This window comes from Pituophis catenifer, unplaced genomic scaffold (assembly GCF_029215685.1).
Source record: "Pituophis catenifer annectens isolate HBS135680 unplaced genomic scaffold, rPitCat1.0.hap2 SCAF_6, whole genome shotgun sequence".
In the NCBI taxonomy this organism is placed as follows: Eukaryota; Metazoa; Chordata; class Lepidosauria; order Squamata; family Colubridae; genus Pituophis; species Pituophis catenifer.
The window spans coordinates 76,644,961-76,658,622 of NW_027256886.1; the positions used below are offsets into that span (position 1 = coordinate 76,644,961).

The 13,662-nt window shown below is 40.5% G+C and overlaps 1 protein-coding gene across 1 annotated transcript in view; it reads left to right on the forward strand.

Moving 5' to 3' along the window:
- The window catches only part of CDH23 (cadherin related 23), a 639,510-nt gene that overhangs the window by 410,467 nt on the left and 215,381 nt on the right, over window positions 1–13,662 (forward strand). Inside the window, exon 18 of the mRNA XM_070946306.1 lies at window positions 11,820–11,892. Within this exon, the coding sequence (XP_070802407.1) occupies window positions 11,820–11,892 (73 nt within the window). The remainder of the gene's footprint in view (window positions 1–11,819; window positions 11,893–13,662) is intronic.

The window sequence follows — 13,662 nt, forward strand, 5'->3', positions numbered from 1 at the left end:
GAATTCTTCTCTTTCAAGTGGAAGGGAGAGGGGGAAATATATGATGAGGATGATGATAGTGATGAATTGGCTCACTTAAGAAAAGTGAAGGAAAAGAACAAGTGCGGGTATGTGCATGCTTCTGTGTCTGTGTTAAAGGAGTGGGGGGAAAGAGTTTGAAACTTTTTCATCCTATGCTTATTGATTTTTAATAAAGAACTGAAATTCACTTTGTATCTTTCCCATTAGAAGACAATAAGTTTCTGAAGGTGGAACTGCTGGATAGGAACTAATATTGAGCTTGATGCTAGCATCCTAGGAAATATTAGCAGTAATGGTTCCCCCCACCTCTCATTCAATGACATGCTACCGTATTTTTTAGAGTATAAGACACACCGGAGTATAAGTCGCACCTTAGTTTTTGGGGAGGAAAATAAGAAAAAAGCTGATTGGCAGGTGGATCGGCCTCCCGGAATACCCCCAATCAGCTGTTCCCAGAGGTGAATTTTAGCAACCGGTTCCTTGGTTGTGAGCACTGTGCCTTGCTTTTTTTTTTTTTTTTGCTTTTTTTTTCTGCCTCTGAAACTTCTGAAATTCCGTTTCAGAAAAAACTATTTTTTCTGCCTCTGAAAGCCTCCGAAACAGAGCTTCAGAAAAAAAGCCTCTGAAGCTCTGTTTGGAGGCTTCTTTTCTGAAGCTTCATTTCTGATGCTTTTTTCAGCCCTTGAAACCTCCATTTGAGAAGTTGGGTGGGGCACCCATATTTTCACCCTCTTTTTGGGGGAAAAAGGTGCGTCTTATACTCCGAAAAATACGCTATTTACTATTCTGAGCATTGAGTCAGCAAACTTTATGCTTAAGTGTATTATAACGAAAAGATATTTCTTTTCTTCAGGTGCTGTTATAGAATAGAATAGAACAAAACTTTATTCTCGCTTTATTGTTAATTTACAAATGTCTTGATCCTACATATGATGATGATGATGATGATTTCTGTTGAAAAAATATAGTCAAATATTAAAGATTTAACCCTACCCATTTAAAAACCATTTCTCTTTTAAATAGAGAGACTGAAAAACTAACATTATATTGCTGTTTACAAATCTTGTGTTCAGCGTTGTACTTAAGGACATTTCAATTGTGCACAGATTTAGAGAAAAGTGTTCTAATTTCCAGTATTGAAAAGCAAACATGTGTACAGAGGTCTTATGAAAAGAGCTCTTAATTGGAGATGCTTCTGCTAGCTAGATAAACTACTTTTGCGGGCTTTTGTGGCAATTCATAGTGTCAATCAGAAAAACAAAAACTAGTTCCAATAAACATAAGTATGGTCAAGATTGCTGAGCCTGAAATAGGCTGATATAAATAGTGTGGCTATTAAATCACCCGCCCTTCTACTCTGTAAAGAGAGACTGAGAAAAAAAACACTGCTTGGACCAAGGAAGTGACATGATTTACAGCGCACATTACTACTAGCTATCTGCTGATATGTGTGTGTGTGTGTTTGTGTATATACACATGCAAGCTTTCAAGTCAGTCTTGAGTCCTGAACTTCATGAACAAATATGTATGTCCCGATATATTTATTTATTTATTCAATTTGTATAACATCCAATTTGTTACAACTCTGGGTTGCTTGTAAAATACAGCAATAAAAGAATGAAAAACTAAAAACATTGGATAGATGATAGATAGATAGATAGATAGATAGATAGATAGATAGATAGATAGATAGATAGATAGATGAGAGAGAGAGAGAGAGAGAGATAATAGATAGATAGATAGATAGATAGATAGATAGATAGATAGATAGATAGATAGATAGATGATAGAGTGTTTTCCCGAAAATAAGACCCTGTCTTATATTTTTTTGAATCCTGAAATAAGCGCTTGGTCTTATTTTTGGGGCCCAATAATTTGGGGCATGTGGAGCAAGATGGGGCTCCTCTTGCCATCTTACCTGATTTCCATCTCTGCGTTTAAATATTTTCGGGGAGAGCTTATTTTCAGGGGGAGGCTTATTTTAGCGCATGCGCTCAAAAGCCCGATTGAGCTTATTATCAGGGGATGTCTTATTTTCGAGGAAACAGGGTAGTCTAAAAAAAGAAAGCCCAATAATCATTAAAAGACTTAAATATCATACAAGGGTCCATCACCCAATCTAGCCTTGGGCCTGGAGATAGTGATTGGTGAGTACTGATTATTTGCCATCAAGTTGATGTCAACGCTTAGTAACCACTTTTTCTCCAAGAAGATTTATGCCTACTTCGATTCTTTGAGTCTTCCAATGGTGCATTCATTACCACTGTAACTTTGTTCACAGACAACCTCTCTTTCTTTCCCCCTTTTCCTGAATTACAGACTATTCCAGAGAGCTAGATGTTTGCATAATGTGTCTACAGTATGATAAATAATGCCTGGTCACCAATAGAAGAGAATATTTGTCTTCTATTGGTGTACTCTCTGAACTTGGTTGTCTGTTTTCAGATGCTTCATTACCAAACTATGTAACATCATCAGTGCTAAAAAGGTGTGGAGTTTGTTTTAGTTTTATATACAGTACTAGTAGCTTGCCCTGTCAGAGTTGGTTGATTAGGCAGTTGTTTACTGTTAGCTAGTTTGTCTCATCCCCTTTTGCTCTTTTTCAAAAATTAAGGTTAAATTTGTTATCATTAAATTTACATAAAACTTTTTTCATCATGAGTAAAAGGAAACTCTCCCAGTGTGATGAAACTTGCCTTTCAGAAGGTTCTTAACATCCAGAAAAATCAATAACAAGCAACTTCCTAAAGTAGCTAAGGTAGGTAGTGAACCCACTGTCCTTTTCAAGGCACTGAGTCTTGGATTAGACAGGAAGATTTTCTCCTGGCTTCCAGAACTCCTAATCACCCTAGATATTACTTTGTTAGAATTTTTTGTAGGCAGATTGTATGGAACAAATTTGTAGGTGATCTTCAGTCCTCTCCTTAATGTGGAAAGGAGTTCCAAGGAGCCAATTTATTCCCTGGCGCCTCTTATCTCCAGAGTCGTTTGTGAGCCATCTTTAGTTGACCATTGCTTCTCCAAAGGTCATGATTGATGCCAATGTTAATTAAAGGCCCTCTGTTGTGACAAAAAAAATGCAAAAACACAGAACAGTGATTAATTATATATTACTAGCTGGTAACCCGGCATTGCCTGGGTATTTATAGACGTCGAAGTCTTTGTCTGATAGGGAGCCATTGAGAGGCGCCTTTCTTCCCCCTACTTCCATGCCCATCATCCCTGCCCTCTCCCTTCCCCCTCCCATGTGCTTCTCTTTCCCGCCCTGTCAATAATCCTGGCACTTTGCCCCAAATCCATCAGGCGCTTCCCCATTGGTCCACTGGTAGGCGAACACCACAGCTGGCTTTCCAGAGGAAGCTGTGAAGGAACTGACATCACAAACAATTGCCACTCTAGGACGCTGCACTCGCTCTCCTTAACGGCCCAGGTATTCCAGAGTTATGCTGGAACACACACACACACACCAGGGGTGTCTTACCACCCCCACCACCCCCAGTATTTGTTTCCAGAGGGTAAGTCATCTGTGTACCAAGTTTGGTTGAAATTGCTCGAGGCACTCCAGAATTATGCTGGAACATACATACATACATACATACATACATACATACATACATACAACCATATATATATGGTTATAGACATATAATAGATAATAGACATCAACGGCACATGAAATTACCTAAAATACTGACTTTGATAGGAAAAGAGTCAATCAGGATTTAAAACTAGAAAGTTTTTTTTAATATATATGGTAACTTATAGCAAAAAGTTTGGAGTTGTTTGCTCAGCTGCAGTCTTCTTTCTGTCTTTCTCATTCCAATCAGGCATTTATCTTAAACAGCAATCAAGAAACTGGTGGTTAAATGTAAACTTTTGTCTGTGGCATACTTTAACATAATACAATTTTTGCATATTGTGTTCAGATGACTTGAAAAGGAAAGCAATGACATTAAAAATGTTTTTTTCTGGAACACAGAGAAAAAAAGATCAAGCGTTTTGAGATTTGCTTTCCAACAAGTGTGTGTGTTAAAACCTCAAGTACTGTTTAGAATACTGACTAATTGGCTAGAGACTTGAAAACTATTGAATTTCTTTGATCGTTCCTAGTGTATTTCAGTTTTTTCCCCTTCTTTTAAGTATATTGATTGCCAGTAATTTGATTCTATGCAGAAAAATATATGAGAGCTCGGATTACTTTAAACCATCCAGATGAAAATGCATGTTGAAAAGTGAACATTTCATAAAAGTATTTCTCTGTTTTTATTTCCATATAGAGAAACTATTAGAATATTAAAAAAAAAAAATAGGAGGAGCAAATAAGTGAAATAAGTATTGCAATTTGACAACAAAATTAATTCAATCCCTATTTTAAATCTTTTTTTTAATTTTGAAAATAATGTTTCTGTTGACTTCCTGCTGAACAACTTCTTTGTTGGATTTTCTTTTTAAAAAAAAAGATGTTTCCTATTGTGAAACTGTTTGCTGGGGAATGTGGAACATGATTTATTGACAATAAATATTTAATTGGCCATCTAAAATGGCTCCTTTGCAGACTATTTAAAAATTGTGTTTAAAGGTTTATGCCTGCTTTCAGATGCACTGATCTTTACCCATGACATTTGAATATTTTTCTTTCTTCTCTAATTATCATAAATTTGTTGCTGGATTGTAGGTATACGCTTCTGAATTTTTTTCCTCTGTCTAGTCAGCTAGTTTGTTTATATGGATAACAACAGCCACTCCTCACCTATATAGTTTTCAGGGTGATTTCAAAGGTTGACCAATCCCTGTAGGTGTGCTTCTCTTGAAAGTGACATAAAAACTATCTCCAGACTGTAGGACCAATCAAATTGTAATTTTGTATTGGTTAAGGGTTCTAACCCTTCTTTCACAATGGAAGTCCGGTGGTGAAATGTAAAATTTGTTACTACCGGTTCTGTGGGCGTGACTTGGTGGGGGGGTTTAATGTGACTGGATGGGCGTGACCAATTTTTTTTTTTTTAACTTTTAAAACCATTTTTTCTACAAATTCTTGGTTGTAAAAAGAGGTTGTAAAAAAATGCTTCTAAAGGCCTTTGACGATCCCAGCTAAGTTGCCTGATCGTCAGAGGCTTTTTTTTCTTTTAAAAATATTTTTTCTACAACCTCTTCGGCTGAAGAGGTTGTTTAAAAAAATGCTTTTAAAAGCCTCTGATGATCGGGCAACTCAGCTGGGATCTTCAGAGGCTTTTAAAAGCATTTTTTCTACAACCTCTTCGGCCGAAGAAGTTGTAGAAAAAATGCTTTTGAAAGCCTCTGACGATCCCGGCTGAGCCGCACGATCATCAGAGGCGGTTTTCTTACTTTTAAAAGCATTTTTTCTGCCAAAGAGGTTGTAGAAAAAATGCTTTTAAAAATGAAAAAAAAAAGCCTCTGATGATTGCAAGGTTCAGCTGGGCATGGGGGGATGGCAGGGATTTTTGCTACTCGTTCTCCGAACCACCTGCCGCCATCGCTACTGGATCGGGTGATCCGGTCCAAACCGGGAGCATTTTACCCCTGACTTAAACTGTTGTGGCCTGCCAGCAGAGCTGGCAGCAGATTCGGACAGTGAGGAGATTGGTGAAGAACATGGGCCAGTCCTGGAATCTGGGGAAGGCTCTGATGAGGGCTCTGAGTCGGAGGCAGAGAGGAAGCCAGGGCCAGGTGCCAGTTATCAGCTACCTTCAGAGTCAGACATCAGTGAGGAGACAAAACAGCTGGAGCCTGTTCCCAGTGTGTGCATGGCAACCCAGTTGCCAGATGAAGGGGACAGCTAAAGAACAAGGGTCGCCTTCGGAGTAAGGCCACAGGTGGATGATGAATGGCCCCTCCCAGAGGGAATAAAAGAGGAATGAAAGGGGAATGGAGTTTGAGGAGACAATTAGTTCACCTAATTGGTTTGGGACCCTCCGAGACTCTTTGCCAAGTTTTGAAGATATCAGCCTGGCAGCTCTCCAAGCCAGATAAGGTCTGTGACTGTAAATTCTCCCTTGAAAGACTTTGCTGAAGGTGAATGAGAGGAATTCACTGTTTGTTTAATAAAAGAGGTTTTGTCGGGACCAGGATTCTGCTCCATGCTTTTTGGGGAAGCCTAGATCAGAACATAAACAACTTTTTCTTACCTGTGAATCATTCCAGACCACTCCTACCTCCCAAATAATAATTAAAAAATAAAATTAAAAAAAGATTGAGACTCAGGAAAGAGTGCAGTGAAGAGCAACAAAGATGATTAGGGAGCTAAAACGTAAAGGCTCCAACTGGTGCAGAATGCGGCCGCGCGGGTACTTATGGGGGCGACATGGCGCTCCCACGTGACACCTCTCCTGCGCGAGCTGCATTGGCTTCCAGTGGTCTTCCGAGTGCGCTTCAAAGTGTTGGTTCTCATCTTCAAAGCGCTCCATGGCTTAGGACCCGGTTACTTACGAGACCACCTTCTGCCTCCGATAACCTCCCAACGGCCAACACGCTCCCACAGAGAGGGCCTCCTCAGGGTGCTGTCTGTCAGGCAATGTCGGCTGGCGACTCCCCGGGGAAGAGCCTTCTCTGTGGGGGCACCCGCCCTCTGGAATGAGCTACCCCCAGGGATACGACTAATCCCGGACCTCCGTACCTTCCGCTGGTCCCTGAAGACTTTTTTATTTCAGCAAGCTGGGCTGGGTTAAATTTTTAATTGGGTAAATTTTATGGGTAAGGGGTTTTAAATTGGAGAAGCCAAAGATAGTTTAATTTTGTTTTAATGTATTTTAATATTTGTATTGTGTGTTTTTAATTCTGGCTGTTCACCGCCCCGAGTCCTTCGGGAGAGGGGGCAGTATAAAAATTTAATAAATACTAAATACTAAATACTAAAACGTATGAAGAACAGTTGCAGGAATTGGGCAGGGTTAGTCTAGTGAAAAGAAGGACTAGGGAAGACACGATAGCAGTGTCCCAATATTTGAGAGGTTGCCACAAAGATGAGGGGGTCAACCTATTTTCCAAACACCAGAAGGCAAGATTAGAAATAATGAATGGAAACTAATCAAGGAAAGAAGCAATCTAGAACTAAAGAGAAATTTCCTAATGGTGAGAACGATCAATCAATTAACATAATTATTAGCGAAGGCTGGATCACTGCATCTGAGTCGACAACAACTTGATGGCAGATTATCCAAAAAAAATGAGAATGTAGAAGTGGTGTAGAGTTTCCTGCCTAAGCAGGGGGTTGGCGTAGAAGACCTCCAAGGTCCCTTCCAACTCTATTCTAACCATATTCTTACTGCAGTTTTTAACTGTTCTGACACAGATCCCCAAACATGACAAACCCTCTGAAGTTAACTCAAAGATTCCTTTATTAGGAGCACCAGCAGCCCCGGCAAAAAGTTTCTCTCACAACCAGGCTAACAAGGCCGGCCAGCCGGAAGATGAATAGTTGTCTGCCACATCTATTCATCTCTGCCCCCTGCCTTTTATCCCCAGAGCTTCGCTAGCAGTGGTGGCTCTTCCTTCCCAAGGATCGGCCCATGGATTTCCACTGCTCTCCTCTCCTCTGCTTTCTGTGCATCCACACATCAGGCACTGGACCCAGCTTTTCCTCCTCTTCCTCATCAGCCACCTCCAGACCTGGGGGCTGGTGACTCTCCATCTGAGGGCTGACCGATGGCCCAGGCTCCGCCTCTCTCTCTCTCTCTCTGCCAGCTCCATTCCCTCTTCGTGCTCGGAGCTCTCAGGTTGCCTTGATGCTGACCCTGACTCCCACACCTCCTCATCTGATACGGCTGCTGGAGGAGCCAGCGGCCGACAGGCCATAACATTAATCTATTGGAGACCAATCATGACACTCTTTCATTTGCTTTTTTTAAATTACTACACCTTGTGTAAATATTGGTGAAAATGTTAAAGTTCAGTACTAAATTCACCTACTTCAGAAATGGATAAAAATAGGTTACTTTTTATCAAAATTTACCCAATTTACCTCTTAAACCTACAAGACTTGGAATATTTTTCAGAATTTTATGATGGAGTTCAGATTAATTATAGAAGGAAGTATGTATTATATTGGGCTAAAAGCTCTTGAAAAATTACGTTTGAAAACGCATGATTTGAAGAAACGTGCATGAAAACATCCATTAAAATTGTCATGCAGTCTTCTTTGTTGCAAAATTCACAAAGTAATTTCAGAAATGCTCAAGAATTAACCAGAAGGGAAAAGGACACAAAGATTCATAATTGAGGGAAGCTGAAAATTACATCATTTCATGTAATTGTGTTCCTGCCTATGACAGCATTGTTCATGTCTTAATCTGTAAAGGAACAGAATAATCCCTGTTTTAATTTTTAAAAAAATTAACGTGTGAAAAGTGAAGGAGTTAATTACTTAATTATATACTCCTTGCAAAGCACTTGTGAGTGATAATAGATTATTACTACTACTCACTGTAATTAAAAGTATTTTAACTACTTAAAATGTTGATATACAAAGCATCTCTATTAATAAATATTTAGTAATATTGAATTTGCTATCCTATCTGTATTTTAGAACTCACAAGATATATCTGTTAATACTAAAACATTTGTATGAGACCGTATTGGTATCATACAGAGGTTGAATAATCTGGGTGCTTTCAAAGGCAAAGGATAAAAATTACTATAGTTTTTCTTTTTTAATGATCGTTTAATAAATAATTAAACAATACTGAATTTTCCTAAGATCTATATAAATTAGCAAAAGACGCTCCTCATCAGATACTGCACCGTAACGTATTTTGCTGCTTCTTTGACCTCTTTTCTGAAAACAAAGTATGCAGAGACAGGGATTCTGGGAATTGTTTTTTTTACTGGCCCTTTAACCAAAGATGGACTTTAGGTCACCTGGCAAAGAGGACACTTAGAATGAAAAAAATCGGGATGCTGTGAGAAAATGCTTTTCTTTTTTTTTTTTTTTTTTTTCTTTTGAAGCCCTTAGTTCAGGGGTGTCAACTTGATTTCATTGAGGGCCACATCAGGGTTGTGTTTGACCTCAGCGGGCTGGGGTGGGTGTGGCCAGGGTGGGAGTGGCCAGTTTGATGTCATTCGTGTTGAGGCGCCTGTGGTGACCCAAGCGCTCTGCCAGCGAAAACAGGCTCCAGAGCTCCATTTTCGGTCGTGGCACCTCCTGCAGCCCTCTGCTGGCAAAAACAGAGCTGAGAGGGGCTGCACCCCCCCCCAGGCTCCATTTTCCCTGGCAGAGGGCTGCAGGAGGCCATTGCGGCCAAAAACTAAGCCCGGGAGGGCTGCGCGCAGCCCTCCTGAGCTCCATTTTCATTGGCAGAAGTACCCCAGGCCGGTCGTTCACTGTTTCCAGGGTGGCCCCATGGGGCAGATCTAAGGACCCCACGGCCCTTGAATTTGACACTCCTGCCTTACTTGGATTCAGCTCATTTTCAGACTTAATTTGGGTTTTTTAGCAGCATTATCCACCACATCAAATTTGGGTCCATTGTGTTTAGTTTGCAATAATTTCTTTCCATGAGTGATTTATGACCGTTTTTCACACTTACGACAATTGCAGCATCCTTGTGGTCACGTGATCAAAATTTGGCTACTTTGCAACTGGCTCATACTTATGACGATTGCAGTGTCCCAGGGTTGTGTGATCCCCTTTTGCGACCTGACACTCAAAGTCAGTGGAGAAGCCAGATTTATTTAACAACCATATTACTAACTTAACAACTGGAGTGATTCATTTAAAAACTGTAGCAAGAAAGGTTGTAAAATGGGGCAAAACTCATTTAACAACTGTCTCACTTAGCCACAGAAACATTTTATGCCAGCCAGAAGTGCTTTATAAAGCATAAAGCACTCTTTCGAAGGCTGTCATAAATCTGAACAATCAGTCATAAATCAAGGATTACCTGTATTCACTTTTAAAATTAGAATAATACTGTGAAATTGCATCTTGCCTATTATCCAGATTAGGCTGTTGGTCTGAGCGTGGCAATTTGATTGCAAATGTTTCATCACCGTTCGAGGAGACATTGTCAGTGTGTTTTGAAGTGTGCTCGTCTATCAGAGCACAGGTCTTTACCTTTTTATGAGATGCAAATTAGTCAAATCAACAGCCTAACTACCAACCTGAGCTACTAATACTCAAGTACCTATTATCCAAGTGTTAGCTTTACAAAATCTCCCTGGGCAGCTTGTTTCTAATCAATATAAGTGTGGTATAATGTTTTAAATTTCGTTGTGCACTCAACACCCTGTTGTTCCACCAGGCTGGGCTATCAACATAACAATTTTAAATTGGGTTTTAAATTCGTGGGGTTTTAAATTGAGCCGAATTCATTTAATAATTTTAAACTATTTTAACTGATGTTGTCTTGTGTGTTAATAGGCTGTACAGCGCCCTGAGTCCTTCGGGAGAAGGGCGGTATAGAAATAAAATTATTCTATTCTATTCTATTCTGTTAAATTGTAATTGCAGTTTGGTACTTTTATATAGTATTTTAATAGTTTTATGAACACTATTTAAGGTACTTAAGTGGTGGGAAACAGAAAACACAATAATAAATAATACACGAGAAGCTTAATAATACACGAGAATACACGGAATACTTTTCCAACAGATAGGAATGCTGAATGTGAATACTGAGTTGCATTTGGACAGCTCAGTCTTTAAAAGATAGTGAATGTATTGCAGCAGTGAATTTTAAACTGGGGTATCCTGTGGGTAACAGAACAAACTGCAAATTCTTGTTTGTAAGTAAAGGATCTAATTTGGGACTCTACTTGAGTAAAAGAAAGAAGTCTGGGCTTCTTTTTGTGGGAGTAATGATATTATTCAAGACCAGGAGTAAAAAGATAGTTGGGTTGAACATTTTAAGACTTAATTAGAGATTACATTATACTTTACATTCTTCCAAAACTTAAAAAAACAGAATTCTACTACATTCTGAACATTTGTGTTATATATTGTCATCTCTTTGTGTTCTCTGGTATGTCCAAATTTTATTTAAAGTTAATTCTGGAACAAACACAAAGAAAAGGTATCGAACAAGTAATTCAAGGATTTTTCATCAGGTTCGCCTGATTCGCCAGTTGCGTCCCTTTCTGGATCGGGACTCTCTACACACAGTCACTCATGCCCTCGTCAGTTCCGGCCTGGACTACTGTAACGCTCTCTACATGGGGCTCCCCTTGAGGAGCACCCGGAGGCTCCAACTGGCGCAGAGTGCGGCCGCGCGGGTGGTTATGGGAGCAACATGGCGCTCCCGTGTGACACCTCTCCTGCATGAGCTGCACTGGCTCCCGGTGGTCTTCCGGGTGCACTTCAAGGTTTTGGTCACCACCTTTAGAGCGCTCCATGGCTTAGGACCTGACTATTTACGGGACCGCCTACTACCACAAACAGCCTCCCACCGGCCGGTACGCTCTCATAGAGAGGGGCTCCTCCGGGTGCCGTCAGCCAAACAATGTCAACTGGCGGCCCCCAGGGGGAGGGCCTTCTCTGTGGGGGCACCCACTATCTGGAACGAGCTCCCCCCAGAGATACGGAGGATCCCGGATCTGCGCACTTTCCACCGTGCTCTTAAGACCCTCCTATTCAGTATATAAATTTAATAAAAACAAAACAAAAAACAAAAAAAAATCAGTGGTAGGCTTTGATAAACTCCTTCGTTAAATTAAACTGGGCCTTGGGGAGGTGGGGTTAGTATATACTGTCATCAAAATACTATTTATTTTATTATGTGTTGGACATTTATGCTTTGCTACCAAAATCAGGTGCCACAATGTTCATTTTATTTTTACCTTTGTAGGATGAAAATGACAATCCACCCACGTTTAGCAAGCCTTCCTACGTTGTCACAGTCATGGAGGATATAATGGCAGGTAGGAGATCGGTTTCTATCCTAATCCTTATCATTCCCTCATAACAGCAAACTTGTGAGATGATTTGATTTGGAGAGAGAGGGAGGGGGAGGGGGGAGGGAGGGAGGGAGGGAGGGAGGGAGGGGGAGAGAGAGAGAGAATGAGAGAGGGAGAGAGAGAGACTGTCCAAAGTCACTCAGCTAGCTTTCATGCAATGGCTTCCTTTTCTTGTTTTTCTCCTGGCAGTCTTCTAGTGGGGGACAGCCATCCAGAACACATATGGGTAATCTCATCCTCTCCTCACCTAGAGAGATTCCATAGAAGCAGTTTACTCCTGAGTCCTTTGGGCTTTGCCATGGTCATCATCTACAGTCTTTTGGAGACATATCAGTTCATCTACCTTCCCTAAGTGTGTTTTTAATTACAGAGAAATTCTTACTTTTAATACCTTTCAAGCAGTAGTGAAATCTGAACCGGTTTGCTACCGGTTCGCTGGCCACGCATGCGCAGTGCGCACCAAATGAGCACTGTGTGCGCGCATGCACAGTATGAGCCAAAAGGAGGCTTGGGAATGTAAGTAAAACAGCGAGGGGAGGGGAACAGCTGTGCCGCGTGATCTAGCTTCGCTAGAAAGTAGTATTTCCTGCTTTCTAGCAAAGCTAAACCGTGCGGCACAGCTGATCGTCGGAAATACCAGTTCAGAGGAACTGGTAGCTTTTTTTAACTACCAGTTCGACCAAATCGGTAGTTTTTATCATTACCGGTTTGACAGAACCGGAGCGAACCAGTAGCATTTCACCCCTGCTTTCAAGGTAGGAACTTGTCTGCTTTACCCATAGCAGGAGATAGATTAAGATATCTACAGGTTTTGTATTTTAGAAATGGAATGAATAGCAATAGCACTTAGACCTATATACCACTTCATAGTACTTTACAGCCTTCTCTAAGTAATTTGGATCCTCAATTTACCAACCTCAGATGGATAGAAGGCTGAGTCAACCTTGAGCCGGTCAGAATCAAATTTCTGGCATTGAGTAGTGAATTAGCTGCATTCTCACCATTGTACCACTACGGCTCTTCAATCACCACGGATATCAATCATTATCCTTTATCTTCAAATTAAAAATGTTAACTTGTACTGCATACTTCACATCAATTGCAGGTAGAATGCTCTTGAAATAACTGGCTGTAAACTCTAGAACTAACTTACTTGGCTTAATTTTATAACTTTTTTGCTGCTGCTTCCATCCTTTGCTATTGTAGTGTCTGAATTGATAATACACATTCTTGTGTGTTATTTTGGTGATCTCGAATAAAGACGGTACCTAATATAGACTTTAAAGCTAAAGTATCTAATATAGACGTTAAAGCTGTTATTTTTAACCATTTTCTCAATAATATTGTAAATCAGAATCTCGGTCAATCACAATACATTTATTGACTGTAACTAAATGGGAGGTAAATAAAGGTAAAGGAATCCCTGTTGATTTTACTCTGCTAGTCGTTGCTAACTATAGAGGGTGTGCTCATCTTCATTTCAAGGCCTTTGAGCCAGGCACTGTCGAAAGACATTTCCATAGTCATGTGGCAGGGGTGGGCTCTAAATTTTTTTACTACCGGTTCTGTGGGCGTGGCTTATTTTGTGGAGGTCATGTGACTAGGTGGGCGTGGCTAGCTGGTCAGAGTCATTTCTGGAAGGTCCTCGCACTTACGACCAGTCCTCCACTTACGACCCGACTCATTTGTTTGCTTTTAACACTGATCAGCTGTAGGATGGCCCTTTGAAGCCCT